Source organism: Trichomycterus rosablanca, chromosome 17 (assembly GCF_030014385.1).
Source record: "Trichomycterus rosablanca isolate fTriRos1 chromosome 17, fTriRos1.hap1, whole genome shotgun sequence".
NCBI classification, from domain to species: domain Eukaryota; kingdom Metazoa; phylum Chordata; class Actinopteri; order Siluriformes; family Trichomycteridae; genus Trichomycterus; species Trichomycterus rosablanca.
In genome coordinates, this window is record NC_086004.1 from 8538850 (window position 1) to 8560793 (window position 21944).

Genomic DNA, 21944 nt, shown 5'->3' on the forward strand with positions numbered 1-21944 from the left:
ACGATTAGTTCTGCCTGTATTACAGAACTGAGTTCTATACAGTAAAAGAAAATATTAATGTAAATGTTAATGTTGTGGCGACATATACATAAAATAATTTATAAAGTCCAAACATGTGAGGGGGGTTTAACGAGAACGCTATATTTAATGTCACACAAGCTCGGAAACGATAAATTCCGACACCTTCCCTACACACTCGCTCCCTGCGCCCTATAGTGCACTTAACATTCTTAAAGGGCCAGACAATATATTTGTAATTCACATTACACGACAGGTGAGACGTTAGAAAACAACAAACTTTTTCTAAGAATAGTTCTTTTTTTTTTTTAAAGAAAAATAGTTCTTGTGTGAAGCTTCCCCAGCATGAATGTTAATAAAAGTGCCTGTAAAAAATTTGGAACATGTAGCTTTGTCTCAGAAGTGTCTTTTTGTTATTACCTTATGGGATGAAAAAATATCGAGATATATATCGTATATCGTGGTTCAGCGAAAAAATATCGAGATATTACTTTTGATCCATATCGCCCAGCCCTAGCGGAGAGCAAACGACACACACACAGAGAGAGAGAGAGAGAGCGAGAGAGAGAGAGACACACACACAAACTGATCGTTATTACTACCTCATTACTGTAAATATTATAATTTTTATTGTTATTTTATTAATATGTTATTCTATTTTCTATATTTTTTGCACATGTAACTGTTTTGTATATATTTGTTCTTTCTTACTGTTATTTTTATTATTTCTCTCTAACTTGCTTTGGCAATACGAATGTCTTTATTTGTAATGCCAATAAAGCTTCTTTTGAGTTTGAGTTGAGAGAGCCGTAACCGAGCTACAGAGAGAACATGCAGAAAAGAAGCAGTGCTCTTAGTATAATGACAAATAATTGAAAAATAAACTATAAACTTGTTTAATTATGTTAAATCTGATTCGTTCATGGCACGAACTGAGCTTTTCGAGCCTAACTTACATCAAAAACAAGTAAAGAGAGCGACTGAGGGCTCTGGACTAGGAGCTCCGTTTCTGCCTCTCATCCATCCCTGCCAGAATAGGGCGATTGTGTGCATCATCCCAGGCTCAGGTTTCCCATTAAAAGTAAGTTTTTTAATACATTTTAGACTGGGGTGACTTGAGATTTTGCATACTTTTAAAGGGTGCCGTGACTGAAAAAAGGTTGAGAAACACTGGTGTAGTGCATAACAGAGAACTAGCTTTCATTTAACAGGTAATCGATAAACGTCAAGCTTCTAGCGTCCCACCAAAGTATAAAACACATTACAGAGTTTCCTATCAACAAGTCACACATGCTTCACTGCTAACTAAACACGCTAATCAGATAACAGAGACGCAGTTGCTATCTTCAAGCTTTTCCTGACATGATTAATGTAGGTGTACAGGATTTATCACATTTCCGCTGTTGGCAAATAATTTAAATGACATTTTAACAGACAGCACTAATCAAACAATGACGTTTTTGTTGGTTATCGGTTAACCGGTTAAGCATTGACATCCCCAGTTAAGATAACATGAGAATTAGCTAAAGCTAAATCAGCTTTGTTTACACAAAGAAAGTGGTTGTGATATGAAAGCACTTCTTTGGAATAAATGAGCTTTTGGCAGGGATGGGAACATGAACACATTTTAGATAAGAATGTTGCTTGGGGTGATTTCATGAACTTTGTGTCTTGACTAATATCTAAGTAAAGCGCTAATTACACAGTGCACTGTCTGATCCAGCCATGCTAGGAGCCACACGGGAGAACAAACACAGTTTTGGATGACGCAGTATATGTATGTACGTATGTGTTTTTATATATATATATATAGGGCTGTCATTAATCTTGTTAATTAGTACATTTTAATCGCGATAAAAAAAAAATTAATTGAGAATAAAATTTTTAATCAAACGATTTTTATTGGGCTATGTTTGTGTCACTCTAAACATGCGTTACTGATGTAATTTGCATCTAGAAATGGTTCATATTAGTACCCTGAGCATCTGTTTTCAGTTGCAGGGTTATAAACAGGAAAAGATCCTCACTTTTGCCAGATAATGTGAAGATGATCTTCAGTGATCTGTCTATACAAAGTCCTGACCTAAAGAAATTTTTGGGATGGATTGTTACATTCATTTTGAGCCAGGCCGGATCTTACAAATGCTAATTTGACTGAACGGGCAACAATTATTAGACCTACTCCAAACTCTTATAAAAAATTGGAAGTCTTCAAGTTATGATGGCCTTGAAATAAAATGTTCAACACACATGATCATGTGGTCATATAGCGTACCTGCACTGGCAGAGAAGAAATCCCACAGGATCTTTTAACTCTATTTATTAAGAATTTCAAAAACAAATGACATCACTTTTCTACATAGTCACCTTCTGATGCATTTTTCCCCAGTGTCGTACCAACTTTTTAATGCCATCAGCAAAAAACGGTTGTTTTAGGTTGAGCGTGTAGCCACTGATTCACCGCTGCTCTCACATAATCATCACATGAAAACCTTCTTCCTCTTAAAGCTTCTCTGAGCATCCAAAAAGGTGAAAATCCGGACTATAAGCTCTCTCTCAGTCTCTCGGACAGGACCAATTACTACTCCTCCCACCCTCACCGTTTCCAACCAAATTATAAAAGTGTGAAAACTTTTTGAAGATCCTCGTTATATGTTACCACATCTTTTTCTCTAACTGGTGACAACATCTCACTTTCTGTCTAAAACCTCATTATATGTTTTGTTCAGGATCTAAGCTGAATGCTTTGCAATAACAGTCATGACCCTCAGGCTCCAGATATTGTTTGTATTTCCTGTTGTGTGAGAATCTCAATCTTTTTTCAGTAATATGGAAAATATAGGGTTGAGTTCAAGTCTACACTGAAGCGCAGCCTTCATTATCTCTCTTCTCCACAACAAAGTATCTGCCAGACTCCATTTAGAAAACTAGCACGCCACTTGAGTTCGCTTTTTTATGTTCTCTACCACAAAGTCTGCTCGAGATGGAAAGAAATGAAAGCTTTCAATACAGGCTGTTGCCCTAGTGACTCACTCACACACACACACACATATACACACACACACACACACACACACACACACACACAACATATGAAAAGTAAATTGAAAAAGGATAAGTATTAATTGTAATAATGAGATTTCTGCGTGGTGTCCTGATAAATCAAAAAAACATTGGTGGGATTTTGGTGCCATTAACATGTAACACCATAATTTCTTTATTAATTTATTCTTTTTACTTCTTGTGTTGGGTTTTAAAACTAATAAACAAGTAAACATAAATGACTGTATATTATGAGAGAACTGTTCATAGAATGATAAATTCCAACCTTATTTTATTTCTGAATCACTGCAATTTGTTAACATTTCTGCATTTTTAATTTTTCTTTACTTTTAATTTTCTTCGTTTTTGCTCATAATCATCGAATAGTCAATACACTAGTACGTTCAAGTCAAAAAAAAAAACAGCATTTTTAAATGAATTAATGCTAGTGCAGACTCAGCTTTGTATTGATTGCAAATGGCTGCACATTTAAACGTTCTCTTTATTGACCTCTACACACATCTGATTTTGGAATTGACTTTGACAGCTCTACTGTCCTTCACCTGACAGTGTTTGACAGCTGCATCTGATCTGATGGCCAGAGTTTGATGTTTGTGCCAGGAATGTCGATGCTATTAAATGCAGGTATTAAGTGAATTAAATAGACAGACAACCAGTCCAGTCGAAAGCCCCCCCCCCCCCCCCCCCCCCCCCAACTTTTAGCCAGCCGTATAGAATATAAATGGCTTATATTGAGCCTTACCATCAAGCAGTGGCCTTAATGTTTCTACTGATCCATTATGCCGGAATCGAATGTAAAAACATTTTGTTTTGTGGTTCCCATTTGTGTAAAATTAAGTTTTGTTTATTAATCTGAAATAATTCAGTATGAAAAATATGAAATAAGACATTTAGAATGGGGGCAATTACTTTTACAATTTTATATTAACTTGATATAAACCGATCAGCCATAACATTAAAACCACCTCCTTGTTTCTACACTCACTGTCCATTTTATCAGCTCCACTTACCATATAGAAGCACTTTGTAGTTCTACAATTACTGACTATAGTCCATCTGTTTCTCTGCATGCTTTGTTAGCCCCCTTTCATGCTGTTCTTCAATGGTCAGGACCCCCACAGGACCACCACAGAGCAGGTATTATTTAGGTGGTGGATGATTCTCAGCACTGCAGTGACACTGACATGGTGGTGGTGTGTTAGTGTGTGTTGTGCTGGTATGAGTGAATCAGGCACAGCAGTGGATGGAGTTTTTAAACACCTCACTGTCCCTGCTGGACCAAGAATAGTCCACCAACCAAAAATATATCCAGCCAACAGCGCCCCGTAAGCAGCGTTCTGTGACCACTGATGAAGGTCTAGAAGATGACCAACTCAAACAGCAGCAACAGATGAGCGATCGTCTCTGACTTTACATCTACAAGGTGGACCAACTAGGTAGGAGTGTCTAATAGAGTGGACAGTGAGTGGACACGGTATTGGAAAAACTCCAGCAGCGCTGCTGTGTCTGATCCACTAATACCAGCACAACATACTCTAACACACCACCACCATGTCATTGTCACTGCAGTGCTGAGAATGATCCATCACCTAAATAATACATACTCTGTGGTGGTCCTGGGAGAGTCCTGACCATTGAAGAACAGCATGAACAGAGGCTAACAAAGCATGCAGAGAAACAGAAAACTACAAAGTGCTTCTATATGGTAAGTGGAGCTGATAAAATGGACAGTGAGTGTAGAAACAAGGAGGTGGTTTTAATGTTATGGCTGATCAGTGTATATTCCTCAGGTTTTGTTTATTCATTTATTTATTCTTTGTTTATTCCTGTCACCATTTTAGTAGAACCTGGTTTCCTACGTGTTTTGTTGCCGAGTCAGAACAAACAGTCTGTACGTTGTATTTAAAGCAGCGGCAGCAGTTTAATCACCTGAACCACTGTATGTGTTTAGATCAGGACTGGTGACAGGCATGACATGTAAATTACAGGCTAAAGGAAGACTTATCACACGGCAGCAAAGCAGAAGGTTTGAGCTGTAACTTGAGCTGCACTTCCGAATGTAAATCTCTTGGTCTGTCAATCTCCTTTGTCTGGTCAAGGTCGTTTACAAGGTTGCTCTTGTAACCAGGTTTCAACACGCTGTGAACTTTAATTCAGTCAAATGTGTCAAACTCAATTTCTGTCAGTGATGCATGTACGATTTTGGGTCACTTCAAAACGGGCCAAGAAATGTACCACTAGACTGTTTTAATTTGTTTTTAATGTGCACTTTATGGATAGCTTAAATGTTTCATACACGAACTGGTATATTAAATATGCACTGTGCACAAAGCAATGTCCATAGAGGTGGTTGGCCAATTGTGAGATGAAATTTTAGTGACCTGCGTAGGGCACTAACCTCAACTCCAGTGAAAAATTGATGAAGGATTGCGTTGATTGGAAGACAGGCACTTAAAATGCTGTATTGTGGGTATGGCTTAAAAACCTAAATATTTTTGTACCTTTGTATGTAATTTGGGACACAGCACATACAAGGCTGTATTGTTTATTTTGTTTTTATAAAACTGTGAGCACTGGTTGTGGCTTAAGGACCTGAACATTTTTTGTACTGTTGTATGTAATTATGGACTGAATGACCTCATGCATGCTCATAACAACAAAATAATGCCTTTATTGTCATATAGACATATACATATACACAGTACAGTACGATGACAGTCTTTTCCCGCGTATTCCAGCTTGTTTGGAAGCTGGGGTCGGAACGCAGGGTCGCCATTTGGTTACGGGTCTTGCTCAAGGGCCCAACAGTGGCTGCATAGTAGAGCCTGGATTTGAACCAACACTCTTCTGACTGTTTGCCCAAAGCTTAACCACTAGACTACCACTGTCCCTTGTCTCTCACATAGTCTTGCTCTCTCATTCTGGTGTGTGAAGCTTTCAAAGGTAAAATCTGGCAGTTTGAACATGAGCTGAATTAAACGAGTAAACATATGAATTCTTTACTGGCTGCTGTTGCCCCGTTTGTTTTAAGACAGACACCTGTGCTTTAATAGATATTGTTTTGGTTCACTGAAGGGAATAATGATGTTGGGCAGGATTTTAAAGACAACTGCCTCTGAATGAGCTTTCCCCCTAGATCAATGAGGACAGGGCAGAGGGCAGGACCAGTCCTTCAACAGCTTCTCAGTTTGCCACTCTATATTCTCCCTCTTTGTTTGATCCAGTTCACTTTTTAACCTGCTTATTATAACATGATCTGTGGGCATGTTTTGCCCCAATGGGTCTGTCTGAAAACCTAGTGAACAGCCTACCTGGGCAGCTGCCTAAATAAAAAGGATTCTAATAAGACATCGACTTATAAGCGATTACATCACCACAGTTTTGGCTTACTAAGCTAACACAGTTAGCCTCAGGCCATTCAAACCAATGGGCTGAGACGGCACAACTCGCTAGCATGCCAGCGAACATCTTCCTCCATGTACTGAATTTGCAAATAAATTACACTAGTACACCTTTATACAAATTAAAAATCAGTGAGAATTTATTTACATTTGAAAAAATTGTTTGTTGCTCCGCATTCGTCCTTCATATTTGTATTTTTTGTGAGACAAGTTGTGCTGCACAGAATGCCGGGATTGCCCTCACTGCTAAGAGAGCATTGAACGCTCCCTTGTTATTCAGTCAGATTATCACTTCAAAATTAGGCACCTCAGTAGGCGGCATTTTAAGGCATCTAAGAATTAGGACAGCCTTCTTCTCGGGAAACGTAAAATGCTGTATATGTAGAGAGCTCACTAGGTTTTCAGGCAGACGCAATATAGATTCATTTCTGCTATTCTGTTTCTGTTATCCGAAAATAATTTGGACTGGTCTTGTTTATCCCACTTAAAAAAAATAGACAGTTAGAATGGGGGAATTACGTTTACATTACATTTAAAGCATTTAGCCGACACCGTTATCCAGACCGACTTACAGTACAGTTACAGTATATAGTCTGAGCAATTAAGGGTTAAGGGCCTTGCTCAAGGGCCCAACAACAGTGACAACCTGGCAGTGGTGGGGCTTGAACCAGTGACCTTCTGATTACTAGTCCAGTACCTTAACCACCTTAATGTTAGCTGTTATATAAACTTGATAACTATTACTTATAAATTAAACTTAGGTTTTTTTTTCCCGTCACCATTTTAGTAGAACCAGGTTTTAAACACGCTTTACAGAAGGTGGAGGAGCACTGGCATTGGGGCGTGGACTCCATGTCTGTCCCACACTTTGGTGCAAATCCACCAAAGTAGGGAAGAATAAGAAGGGATTGATGTACTCCACACACATCGGAGGGAGTGTGTGTCAGACGAATATACACCCTCCTTGGACGCATTGGGGTTCCCAACAGCGGATTGGCTATGCTAAATTGGGAGAAAAAGGAAAAAATGCATTAAAAAAAACAAGAAATTTTTTTAATGATTTGGGCTGGTTGTGTTTATCCCACATAATTAATAACATAATTAATATATGAACAAAATCACAAAAAGGAAGAAGAAATCTCACATCAGGTCCCAGACTGGGTGTCAGTCTAAAGCAATAAAAGATTTTTGCCTTTCTCTCAGGAACAGCAGGGGGTGACCAGCTGGCTGGGATAATCTAGACGGCTGATTTCTCTCACCGTATGAAACGAATCATTTTTCTGAGCTCTGTGAATGAACAAGAGCTAAATAAAGCGAAGATTTTAATGGACTACGCTCGAGCCAAGGCAACCGTAACAGTGTCCTCATTTCACCGGGCTGGTCTGAACTCTCCGTGCCAGGGCCCTGGGGAGGCTGGAGGCTTTCCTCCTTCCCACTTTAAGCCGTTGAAAACTGCCCGCTGAGGTGTCAGCTCCACAAATGAATGGACAAGGAGCCGGACTGGGATCAGAGCTACAAGATGACACCCAGGCTGTTTCTTTTGGATTATTTTCATATCAGAGCTGTTCGCCTGTCTTGAGGGATCTTGTAGCTGGCACTGTGGACACTGTAGCATTGCACCTCACAGCGGGGTGCTGCTCAGACCAGGCGAGGGATCGGACCACTGTGGCAGCCGGCTATATTTTTAGACCAGAGCATCATGCTTAACAGCAAAACTGCTCCAGAGACCCACAGAAACAATCAAGTATCTCATAGCAATCTTCACAATCTACATCAAAACAATTCTACACATAGGAGCTTTTAGAAATGCCACAGCGGTCCACATATTATCCATGTTCCCATTAACTGTGATGAGCAGAACATTGCCCAAAGCATCACACTTCCCCAGGTAAGCGACGCACATGCACCCAACTTGATGTAAAAGAAAACGTGATTCATCAGACCAGGCCACCTTCTTCCATTGCTCCGTGGTCCAGTTCCGATGCTCACGTGCCCATTGTTGGCACTTTCGGTGGTGGGCAGGGGTCATGCAGCCCCATATGCAACAAACTGCGATGCACTGTGTATTCTGACACCTTTCTATCAGAACCATCATTAACTTCTTCAGCAATCTGAGCTACAGTAGCTCGTCTGTGGGATCGGACCACACGGGCCAGTTTTCGTTCCCCACGTGCATCAATGAGCCTTGGCTGCCCATGACCCTGTCGCCGGCTTACCACTGTTCCTTCCTTGGACCACTATGAATTACTATGAATCCCATAGTAAAAGCGAATTTTGATGGCACAAACATCCACGTGCACAAAAAAACACACGTTAGCTTGTGTTAAATAATAACAGACTGCTTGTATAAGTGTGTCCAGAGTGCAGTTTTGCTGTTAATAAATAATAATGAATAGAACTGTAAAAATGATAGATGGGTTCTATTACATATAGACAAAAAACATTAAATTCACCCCCAGGCAAAGTATCAAATACAGATGAATCTATTGTAATTATAGATGATACAGACTGCTATAGTGGCATTGTTAATGGCACTTCTCTCAGAAAGCTGTGGGCCCTGAGGCTAGGGGGTAGCAGCTTTGGCACAGGGTCCTGTTTCGCACTTGTTTCACACTTGGGGCTCCTGCAGGTGTCCTGTCAAAAGAAGCTTATTATTCACATGCGAAGTGGATGAGAAAGGCTGGCAGGAGGGAGGAAGGCTCAGCTGCCGTGGTGTTGCCGTCTGTTACCCCGGCGTTACCCTGGAGTGCCCGTCACCTCTGGCTACACCTGGAGTCTTTTTGGCTTGGCCTCCTTTTGCCTCAGCCAGGCAGCCAGCTGCATTTGTTTTCTTTTCTGTCTCGCATCTTGTCTTCTGGTTGAGAGTTTAAAAGTCATGAATAACAGAGATCAAGTCGGTCTAAAGTGAGTCGAATCCAAGCAGAGATGGGTTGCACGTAATGCCTAGTTCACACTACACGATTTTTGCCCTGATTTTCGCTCGGCGACTGGTCGGCGCTAGATTTGCCGGCTCGGGAGCAACTCTGCATTTGCTCGGCGATCAAAACTCGGCTCTCAATCGCTAAGTGTGAACTACTCAACAACTCGATCCGACGGCTCGCCGAGCGCTCGGCGACCAGATCGAGATTTCTAACATGTCAGATATCTGATCTCGGTTGCCCGACTGGCAATGAGTGCTATGTCGAACAGCCAATGAGAACGCAAGATACGGTGTGAGGGGAAACGCAGGAGAGGAGTGTAAAAAGGTGGGACAGGGGGATAATATAATTTATATGAGAATACATCGGCACACACACACGTTTTACAGTATTTCTGACTTGATCGTCCTCTACAAAACATAACACCAACACTGCATTGCAAAAATATTAATTAACCTCCAACTCACAATAGAACAATCCATACTGTTCGTGTTGCCAAATCCACTCAGATTCATTTATTTTTTTCTCTTAGATTTTACGTTGCACATAAGCGCACAAACTTTGATCGCTCGCTACATTTTTGGACGTGGTATCATTAAACCCCTCATCACTTCTCACGTGTGTTTTTGTAAAAAAAAACAAAAAAACAAAAAACAAAACGTAGTTTGGGAGACCAGAGAAGCTCGCCTGCGATTCCAGTTGGTGATAGATCGTGTAGTGTGAAACCCCCTATCGCCGATCAGTCGCGTACTGTGAAATACACGCCGACTTAAAGACTCCAGAGTACAAAAGATTCAGTCGTGTAGTGTGAACTGTACAGCGACCCGACAAATCAGAAAGTCGTGTAGTGTGAACTTGGCATAAGTCGCACACACAGCGACTTCCTACTCGACTTGGACTCGTTTCAAATGACTCGACTTGTGACTCGCAAAAAATGACTTAACAAAAGTCAACGTGTTAACATTAGTTACGTGTGACAATTATATATATATATATATATATATGATCTGACATCATTCTGATCGTGTCATTTTCTGCTCTCTAATAACGCTCCAGCCATCTTAACACACAACGCACGCAATGGGTAAATGTTCCAGCCAGCTTCTTGCATAGTGATGAAGCGTCGCTCCCTACTCCCTCCTTTGGATTGGAATCTCACTTAAAATGGTGGAATACCCTACTTAGTGCACTTCACAGGAACAGCTGGCGTGAATGAAACGCTCCTACAGAATTGGCGCTAATGGTTGAAAGACCGCTTTCTAAAACCAATCAGACCTTTTGCTGTTATTTGCATTTATTCAGTTTGCGTCACACAGATGATGTGTCAATGAAACGCTTGATTGGCTTTCTAACGAGTTAGTGTTTTACTTCACAACCGGGAAAAGTTTGGAGGTTTTTAATTATAAGCACACATTTACGGATTATATTCCTAATGGGACAACACACGGTTATAAATGTAATAGCCTCTTAAAGAACATAAGCTAAGGTAAGCAGTGGTTATAATTTTTTTTGCTGTGTTCTGTATTTTGGCCGCTGTGCCGTAATTTATCGTTTGCTTTTGTTTTGCAATAAAACAAAACGTATCAGTTTAAGCTTTCAACTGGTACCTAGGAAAGTAAAGGCACTAAGTAAAATACAGCAAAATACAGTTGCTAATCTGTTGTTGTTTTTATCTGAACTTACATATTATTTGTTTTTTTTCTACGCTACTTTTCCAATATATGTTTTGTGTATATTATATTGACTCGTGACTTGCCTCGGACTTGTATTTTGTGACTTGTGAACATCTCTGAATCCAAGTCACTGCTAAGACAAATGATTGTGAGAACATGGTGAGATTGAGACAAAAGCCCAACCTGTCCCATACAAGACAAATGTCTGACAAGTGTCTTGGGAGACTAATTACTAAGGAGGAGGCACATCAGGGTAAAAATGATACTTCAAAAGATATTTGGGACAAAATAGAAACGTCCCCTTTGGCCCCCACAGTATTGTATTAAAGAAAAATTGTAGTCTGTTGATGTGACAGACACACAACTGGCTTTCCAGAGGCCCCTGTAGCATAATGGATGGCTACTATTTCTGTTTGGCAAGCCTGACATCCAGCAGCCCAAGAAACGCTCAGGGTGTCTACATGTGCACCGCAGCCTGGCGATACCACATACCCATTTGTAGATTTTCTCTTACTGCTTGGCACACTGCATATGCCCAGCGGTGAAATGTGCTCAGGGCAATTTGTCCCCTTTTGACCTTCCAATTAATGACCAACAAAGCTCCCTCTACATTGCTACATTCCTGCATTAGCGTAAACACAGAGCAGATGTTGCATTCGGAGCCACAAAGAACTCGCCTTGGGTTACATATCAAATTCACTCAGCTCCAGATGTGGACGTAGTCACAGTGATGCATAGCTGCTGCCAGCTGGACCGAAAACAGACCGCGCATGGGGGGTTGGAGGAAGTGCAGGACTTCTGCATACGGGTTTCTGGGATTTAATATTGCTTGTGTATGGATGTGGCTTTGATGTGGCTTCGTGCGTTGGCTTTTCCACGTCGGTTTAGGGTTTCCTGGCCTCATCGACTCAAACATCACAATAGCTGTGTACTTCATGCGAATCTCTGATTTGCGGTTGGGAATAGGTCCACTCGAGCCGCTCCATCACATGACATCATTTCTGTTTTCAGTTAGCAAGCTGGCACAGGCACAGCAATGACATGCTGATGTAGACCAGGGACCGTTTTACCGAATGCTGGACGTTCGCTTCTCTTGAGATCTCATTCGGGACAAAAGCTGTAACAGAATAGCATTTCTGAAATACATCTAGTGTTTTAGCAATAATATAGCCCAAATTACACTAAAGTTGCTTGTAAGGACCCCTTTAAAACCCCCCTTACCAATGACAAAGTGTACAAAAAATGTACAGTTCTCTTTGTTTTGCAGTATCTCTGAGCCACAGGGCATGTCTTGAGTGATGAGACCTGTTTGGAGCCTTGGCCCTGTCCTTGGTGGCTCTGGGCTGTGACTGAAACATGTGAAGACTTTTCATGGACAGCATGTCCTCAGAGACCCTGATTGGCAGTTTCTTTCACAGTATGGTAGCACCGTTGCTACAGAGCATGCTCCGTCGGTCTCCACCAGTGTTCTGTCCTTAGAGTCTACGATAAAGGAAATACGTCAGTTCCCGACAACACATTTATCTGCGCCGGGTAATAGAGTCAGCCTCTCTCTATGGCAGAGTGGTGTCCCCAGACGATGACCTCAGCTGAAGGTCAGCGTAAACGGGTGAAGAATGAGTTCCACAGGATAGAACAAGACAATTTTACACTGCTACACTTCACAGTGCTGTCAAATCCTAATTTCTGATTGGTCAGAATGGGTTTGATTTTCTGTATCAGTGACACCACCTGTATGACACCACCGATCAACCATAACATTAAAAACCACCTCCTTGTTTCTACACACACTGTTCATTTTATCAGCTCCACTTACCACATAGGAGCACTTTGTAGTTCTACAATTACTGACTGTAGTCCATCTGTTTCTCTGCATGCTTTGTTAGCCCCCTTTCATGCTGTTCTTCAATGATCAGGACTCTCCCAGGACCACCACAAAGCAGGTATTATTTGGGTGGTGGGTCATTCTCAGCACTGCAGTGACACTGACATGGTGGTGGTGTGTTAGTGTGTGTTGTGCAGGTATGAGTGGATAAGACACAGCAATGCTGCTGGAGTTTTTAAACACCTCCTTGTCACTGCTGGACTGAGAATAGTCCACCAACCAAAAAACATCCAGCCAACAGTGCCCCGTAGGCAACGTCCTGTGACCACTGATGAAGGTCTAGAAGATGACCAACTCAAACAGCAGCAATAGATGTGCGATCGTCTCTGACTTTACATCTACAAGGTGGACCAATTAGGTAGGAGTGTCTAATAGAGTGGACAGTGAGTGGACACGGTATTAAAAACTCCAGCAGTGCTGCTGTGTCTGATCCACTCATACCAGCACAACACACACTAACGCACCACCTAAATAATTCCTGCTCTGTGTTGGTCCTGTGGTAAGTGGAGCTGATAAAATGGACAGTGAGTGTAGAAACAAGGAGGTGGTTTTAATGTTATGGCTGATCGGTGTACATGGTTTCCATGGTAATCAGTCTTCCGTCATGCAGAAACATTTGCGTTTGTACCTTTGTGGTCTCCTCGCTGCTCTACTTCCTCTGAGGCCTTGAGAGCTCTTCACGGCTAACGCTTACGCCCAGCGAACAATCATATGATGTGGCTCATCTGCCTTCATCTGCACACATTCAGCTCAATGATACTTCATTTTCATCTGTTTGCCTGGCCCGCACCACTGCTGAATGATTGGCCTCTGTCCAGGTGAACCATGCACCCGGCTACAGTCGGCGCACGGTGGCCTTGCTGCGGTTTGCCGGGGCTTGGTGGGTGGACAGGATGTTTGAACAGGATGCTGCAGGTTTTAATGTAAATCCAGCCATGGACTGCTGTATTTGCTCTCATCTTACGATAAACAAGCAGAACCCCTGAGCCGTGTCCGAGAAACAGCTGGGTTTGCCGTGTAGCCTGGGTTAGGCTACATGTTTATGCTAGCTCAACATCTGCCGTGCACATTCAGAGCTGCCGAAGACATTTAAACATTTTCCAGTTGTGTATGATTCTAATTTCATTTGCATTAGTTATGGTTTGGGTTTAGGTACCGTTGGGGTTTTAGAAATGATTGGTTTTGGAAAGACTTGGATGAAGGCACCATTTCTTCTTCTTTGCTTTTCTCTTTTTCTCCGAAATTTTCCCCCAATTTTCTCCCCTAATCTAGTGGTATCCAATTACCCCGATTCTATGCTTCACCTCTACCAGTACAACCGTCCACCGCTGACTGAGGAGCTTGGCAACTGACACACGCCCCCTCCGACACATGCTCAGTACCAACTGCCTTTTTTCACCTGCATGAGGCGAGTTCATATGTGGATCAGCCTTGTGCACGGAGAGCCACACCCTGATCAGCATTATTCCCCAACTCTATGCAGGCACCATCAATCAGCCAGCAGAGGTTGTAATTGCACCAGTTATGAGGAACTCTGGTCCAGCTTACCCACCCTGTGAACAACAGCCAATCATTGTTCATATAGCTACCCAGCCCAGCCGGATGGCAGAGCTGTCATTCGATACAATGTATTCAAAATACATTGGTGTGCTAGCGTATTTTACCACTGGAAATTCTGCCGAATATGGAGACACATTGGACCAGAGATTTTCCTCCTTTTTGGCCACAACCCTATTTTAAAGACTCAGAATTTTTGTGACGTCTACTACAGCCTCACCTTTTCACCATCAACCAAAACAAAGTGTCAAGATTAAAAAGAAACAAAAATTATGACTTGAATCTTTCTAAGTAATGCTCATTGTCATTAATTTTTCAGAGCTCTGGGCTATTTCGAGCAAGAAGATTAGTCAGATGGGGTAAACAGAGGCCTTTGTGCATATTTGCATGCGTGTCTGGTCTTTAGGAGGGTCTGTCATTAGTGTGCCTCATTAAACAGACAGTAATGACTGTTATCTTAGTCATCATGAAAGATGGCCCACTGTTATCAGCTCTCTTCAGATCTCAAGCTGTCACTGGACACCCATCAACGTTCTCTAAAATGAGGATGGAGGATGAGGAGCTGTCGTGTAAATGCTTTTCATTATGCCTGTATTAGTAGGACAGAGATTCCCGTTGATGGTGCTTGTTCTCCAACATGAACTACCTTGGTTAGCTGTAAGTGCTTTAAGAGAATTAAAAACATCTAGAAGCAACAGCTGCTCAGCTGGGAAGAACTAATACCTAAAGTCAGGTGTAGCACAGTTATTGTCTGCACTTGGTTGTAGGACTACCAGGTTCCAAACTGTATCTGTAAGCAATGTCAGCATGGGCACTATTTGTCTGGATCTTCATGGGTTTGTTTCATTTACACCTTGCTCAATGCCAAGCATCAGCAGTACTGGTGTAAAGCAGGTGTTTTTGACGTCATTCTTGAGAGCCTGCTGCTCTGTACTGCCTATTCAATCTTCCCCTGCTTCAAGCACACTGAATTTAAATCACAAGATGTATTGTGGCAGGAAGAACTCTACAAGGCATTGGGCCTTCAGAACTGGAGTAAAAAATATGGTGTATAGCACATACATACTGGACTCATGAGCAATGGCAGCATGCTCTCTGGATTAATGAATTACATTTTTAATATCTGGAAGTCTGATGGATGAATCTGGATGTGTTGGCCGGTAAATTGGCGGTATGTTTGTTACCATAGTGTTAGACTTGGTGGAAGCAGTAATGTTTAAAATCTGGTACAACGCTCCAGCATTATTTAAACGATTTCAGGTTTTGGATGTATGATTTTGAGGGAAGGCGAGTGTGTGACCAGTGGATTTTGCTTGTACCCTTAATTACTTGGACTTGATTGTTGGCTTTTTTGTTTACGCCTTGCAGTGAGCAATTGTGCCTCAACAATGCCATAATCAAATACATGATTGTCTGGCCTGTTCAGCATTACAATCCCATTTTTAGCATTCTGCCATAAATATATTCATCAATTCACAAGAGTCATGAAATATGCAGTGAATAGGGAGGGTGACAGTTGGGTCTCGGACCTACTTTTCTGGTGAATTACATCACCTCATGCTAGGCAGCGTTTCTCTCACTTGGAATCGTAATAATAGAACAACGAGACTTAAAGCTTGGTGCGCTTAGTCATTTAAAGTGTCATCGTATTAAGGTTGATTAAGGGTCATGAATATTGCGTTAAGCATTTCCCATGAAGGAAAGCATGGGGCAACTTAATCAGCTCTTTTAAAGAGTAAAAAGCTGGATTAATTTACCCCTGAGAGCTTACAGGACCCCCATTCCTGATCTTCTAAGTTTCAGTTTAGCCATTTTTCTCTTACCTCTGGCACTATAGCTCACCATTCTAGGTTTGTTTTGTTTTTCGGTTTCCTGGCCTGCCTTCACTACGGCAGATTTATCTGCTCATACCGGGGTTTAACGGCTTCTGTAAATCGGCCTCGGTGGACCTGCAGCCATGCGGTCTCGTGCCCGTGAAGCCCTGTTTCAGAGTGGACACCGGCGTGTAAATATTCAGTCGTTTTTTAGGATCAGTATGAATCTCTGAAGGACCATAAAGGGGGGTCCGGAGAGTCCAGTGGGCTTCGGCTTAGCGGGGAGGGCGAGATCGAATGATCATTCGCATTCTTCTCTCAGTGTGAGGAAGGAAATGGGTCTGGAATAGTGGTGTCAGGGTTCGACTTTTTGATTGTGTGACAACCTAGTACAAACAATATCGGATTTCAGATCACGCTAAGCGAACGTGATCGCCTTATTACAAGCAGCTTTCCTGAAAAGTGATTTATTTACACTGTCTGGTCAGTTTATTGGAAACATAGTAGGACTGAGTAGCAAATCTTCTGCTTTGTCGCTTTCTAATCCCCAAAAACTGCTTAAATTATTATCGCACTTAAAAACACCATATAAGTTAAGAAAAAAACAATTAAAACTCTACACCCTCATAGTTACACAAACACTCTATCCACCATAAGCACAAGTACACAATGAAAGAAAGCAAATCGACCCAATCGATCAATCTATTAGCTAGCCATGATAATAGTCATACCAGAGTTGAGCTAAAATTAAGAGATTTGAAAATGGCTTGGTGGTAGAGGGTTGTGGTAGATAGAGCGGATGCCTCACAGCAACCTGGATCCTTGGAGTCGGGGTTCGAGTCTCACAGTTCTGTCGCTGTCTGTGAAGAGTTTGCTCCTCCCATGTTTGCAAGGGTTTCTCTTTTCCTTTCCATAAACATGAAGGATGTTAATTGGCTGATCTAAATTGCACCTTGGCACAAGAAAGTTAACACTAGAAGCGCCCCCGGCAGTCATTTGACCGCTGTGATGTCTTGCTAAAAGCGCCACGCCTGTTTTACCTACTTATACTTAGAAACACGGAGCACCAGTCATCTCTATTTAATTTTGTATTCATTGAAATTCCATGACCCTCTTTTCATGACTTTTCTTAGAAATGTCTGTCTATTTTCAAAAACATACGAGTACAAGGTAGGTTAAATCGATTTTGCTCCTATTTGTGTGGTATTCATGTAGGCAAAATCAGCACAGCGTTCAGAGTGGGTAGTCACAGCGGTCAAATGAGGGCCGCTCTTAGGCATAAACAGGTCAACCTGGTGCGGTACTTCTAGTGTTAATGCATGAGTACATCTCCTAGAGTGTATTCCCATCTCGCTACAGTGGCCCAGACCAGAAGAAAGCCATTATTGAAAATTACGATTTTTGAAATTAATCAGTAGCAAACTTAATTAACACTATTGTTATTTAATTTATTTATTTTTAATGCATTTTCTCCCTTTTTCTCCCGATTTTAGCCCGTCCAACTTTTTACCCAATTGTGTTATGCTTCCTCTCTACTGGTGCTGACCCCCGCCCCAATTGAGGAGAGTGAACTGACACACGCCCCCTCAGTCACGTAAGCAGTATCCTACTGCATCTTTTCACCTGCACGAGGCGAGTTCTTACGTGATCAGCCTTGTGCATGGAGAGACACACCCTGATCAACGCATTATTCCTCGACTCGAATCAGCCAGCAGAGGTCGTAACTGCATCAGTTATGAGGTCCCTATCCGGCTCTCTCCTTGGATGAACAACAGCCAAACGTTGTTCATGTAGCCGCCCAGCCCAGCTGGATGTATTCGAAATCCCAGCTCTGATGTGCTAGCGTATTTTACCGCTGCGCCACCTGAGCGGCCCGCCGTTGTTATTTTTATTATATTATTGTATAGCATTTATGGTGCCCATACTCAAGGCAGCTAGTTCCTATCCATGCGTAGCATTTATTTCATTGAGTCTCCTTCAATAACGTGTATTATACGAAGCAGATTTGCTCTTATTGCAGACTTCAGCTGGTAAACACGACCTGAACCGCTTCTAATGCAGTTCACTGCAGTGAAATCGCTCAAGTTCTCAGCTAATAAACTCTGATCACTCTGTCAATAAACTTCCTCTGAACTGAACTATAAAGTGTGTGTGAAGTCTGACTGGTGTTGGCGGTGAAGATGTTGGGCATGATCAAGCATGCTGTCTTGTGTATTTTGAAGCATTACTCAGTATGAAGTGTGGTTGACCTTATGTTGGTCACGTGTGAGGCTCGTTTTGGCTGCTGGATTCGTTCCCGTAATGCGTTCGCACCGCTGTTAGGAATCGCTGTGTTAATGTTTCTCTTGGACAGGTTGGTAGGAAACATTTGGACGGTGGATAAAAATAACAGCAGGCTGTTATTGTGTTTCCTCAGCCACTGAACACGAGTACGTCAAGCATCATGATGAAGTGTTTGTCTTACCGAAAAAGCAACCACCATGTTTGGAATTTGTTTTTTTTTGCTTTATTTTTTACAACGAAACAAAGAAACCGAACCACCTCTGAGTTGGAGCAGTGAGGAGGATGAGTACTCGGCAAAGAATGTGGTTTTTGAGAGCGTGTGGTTAGCAGTGTTATGTGTTGTTTAGAAAGAAATTAAACTTCCTCTGTACGCTTCAGCGAGCCTGTCTGTGTGCTGTACATCTGCAGCGTAGCCGGCAGAATAAAATTATCATCGTAAAATCTGTTTGTTCACCTAAAGCTAGTAACTCAGGTGATAAAGCTGCTAAAATAATGCACCCTAATCATAGTGCACAAGAAATGAAAGTTCTTTTTACAAATACACACTGATCAGCCATAATAGAAGCACTTTGTAGTTCTTCAATGGTCAGGACCACTACAGAGTAGGTATTATTTAGGTGGTGGATCATTCACAGCACTGCATTGACACTGACATGGTGGTGGTGTGTTAGTGTGTGTTGTGCTGGTATGAGTGGATCAGACACAGCAGCGCTGCTGGAGTTTTTAAATACCGCGTCCACTCACTGTCCACTCTATTAGACACTCCTACCTAATTGGTCCACCTTGTAGATGTAAAGTCAGAGACAATCGCTCATCTATTGCTGCTGTTTGAGTTGGTCACCTTCTAGACCTTCATCAGTGATCATAAGACGCTGCCCATGGGGCACTGTTGGCTGGATATTTTTTTGGTTGGTGGACTATTCTCAGTCCAGCAGGGACAGGGAGGTGTTTAAAATCTCCAGCAGCACTGCTGTCTGATCCACTTATACCAGCACAACACACACTAACACACCACCACCATGTCAGTGTCACTGCAGTGCTGAGAATAATCCACCACCCAAATAATACCTACTCTGTAGTGGTCCTGGGAGAGTCCTGACCATTGAAGAACAGCATGAAAGGGAGCTAACAAAGCATGCAGGGAAACATACGGACTACGGTCAGTAATTGTAGAACTACAAAGTGCTTCTATATGGTAAGTAGAGCTGATAAAATGGACAGAGTGTAGAAACAAGGAGGTGGTTTTAATGTCATGGCTGATCAGTGTATCTGTGTTCTTGTAACCTGGCCTAGTCAATGTGGTTGTAATTTCATATTTTCTCCGCCTCATTACCTAAACACACGTCATATCCATTTACAAGTCAGAGCGTGTTTAGGATTTGATCCCTGGCTCGTCTTGAATGTTTTTTTTGCCCTCATTTGGATTTGCTCTGTGTACAGACCCTACCATATTGGCCTTATATCTACTGTATGTGAGAGAGTTATATGGACCGGACTTACAGCGTGCACAATGCTCAGCCACCATGTCTGTGCGGTGTGAATCGTGATTAAGTGGAGATTAAGTGGAGTAAACGACATTAGCCGTGCCGCTCGGCATTCCTCCCGTCTCAGGAATAATAGAGAATGATGAAGTCGGCCCGCGCGCGACGCCTCGACGAAGCTAAGCTAATGATGTCTGCGGCGCAATGCAAAAAAGTCATCATTTCTCCCACTGAGAGCACCGTGCTAAAACGCGCCTGTCGTATATCTTACAGCGGATTGCAGAAGTTGGCTGTGTTCCCAGAAAGAGATATCACCTTTCAGACTTTATTTTAAAAGCTTTATTCCATAGCTATGTACCATTTAGTGACTCAGCGGGAGGCGCTTGCTGTGGAGGCCTATGACATATTCATAAATGCTTTTTTAATTCACCTCTACATGTGCATGTACAGCTCTATCAGTCCTCTGAGGAGTGAATTGCTTGCATGTTACATTGTTTCAACCACTCAAGGGTTGCACCTAATAGCGGGACAATAGCATATTTTTTGCTATTTTTTATGCGTTTTTCCCTTTTTCTCCCAATTTTATCGTAGCCAATTAGTCTTTCACTTCTGGGGACCTCGATCACGTCCAAGGAGGGTGTATTTGCCTAATTACCGCCCCCTCAGAGTCACACACTGATCTCTATGTCACTCCACTTCCGTACAAGAGACTAGGGCTACTAACCAGGGTCCTTACACAGCATCGAAGACCCCACCCCTTTTATTTAGTCCAGGAGAGGGGTTCAGGAACCAATCCCCGTATATACGGCGTGCCTGAGGAGGGTATATTTGCCTGATTACCGCCCCCTCAGATGCATGCACAGTCCACCGACTCCCTTATTCACCTGTACATTGGTGGATTTGTGCGTCAGGCCAGTCTTGCACTTGGAGAGTTACTCACTGATCTCCACGTTCCTTCACTTCTGTGCAAGAGACTAGGGCTACTAATTAGGGTCCTTACACAGCATAGAAGACCCCACCCTTCCATCCATCCCAACATCCATCCATCCATCCATCCATTTATCTAGTTCCGTATTTCTCCATCTTTTATTGAATGCACCACGTGTTCCAATGGGAATCGTTTCCAAATGAAGGAATTTTTCCAGAAGGAAAATAATTGCTTAGACCTGAAGGTAAGCGAGAAGCTTGTATGCTCTCTGATGCATTAATTAATGATGTGTTCGTCTTTGTCAGGTGCATAATCCAAGATCAGCACATTACACAAACATGCATTGGCGTTTTTTGGCAGTGATTAGTGCATTTCTCTCTAAATTTGAAACATGTCCTTTGCTCTCTTGGTTAGGTACGCCCCGTTTCTCCGGGCAGCCCGAGGCGAGGTCGGTACGACTGGGAGACAGCCAGGTACTGAGCTGTGAGGTCAATGCAGACCTAATGAGCTTTGTTCGGTGGGAGCATGAGAAGATGCCCGTGCAGCTGGATCAGAGGGTGTACACGTTACCCAGCGGTGCTCTGGTCATCAGCAACGCCACAGAGACAGATGCAGGATTGTACCGGTGTGTGCTGGAGAACGCTGGACCCACCAAGACCAGCGACGAGGCTCAGCTCCACATCCTGCCTGGTAAGATGCACAAAGTTGATGTTGATATGAGAATTGGAGCAGAATGTAATACAACCTTTAGCCTTGGATGCCCATTTCTCGGAAATTTAGCAACTGTACTAAATTTTCCTGTTATGCCATAACACTCATAACACTACCAGTCACTCTGGTTTGATCCTGGGAGAGTTAGAGATTCTCCCAGGCTTGAACCCAGGCCTACAGGACCGACATTGCTCTTGAGCAGCTGGGCCACT

General features: G+C 42.4%; 1 protein-coding gene across 1 annotated transcript in view; it reads left to right on the forward strand.

Annotated features, from left to right (window-relative positions):
* neo1a (neogenin 1a) overlaps window positions 1–21944 on the forward strand; it is a 189368-nt gene that overhangs the window by 75530 nt on the left and 91894 nt on the right. Inside the window, exon 3 of the mRNA XM_063012505.1 lies at window positions 21436–21711. Within this exon, the coding sequence (XP_062868575.1) occupies window positions 21436–21711 (276 nt within the window). The remainder of the gene's footprint in view (window positions 1–21435; window positions 21712–21944) is intronic.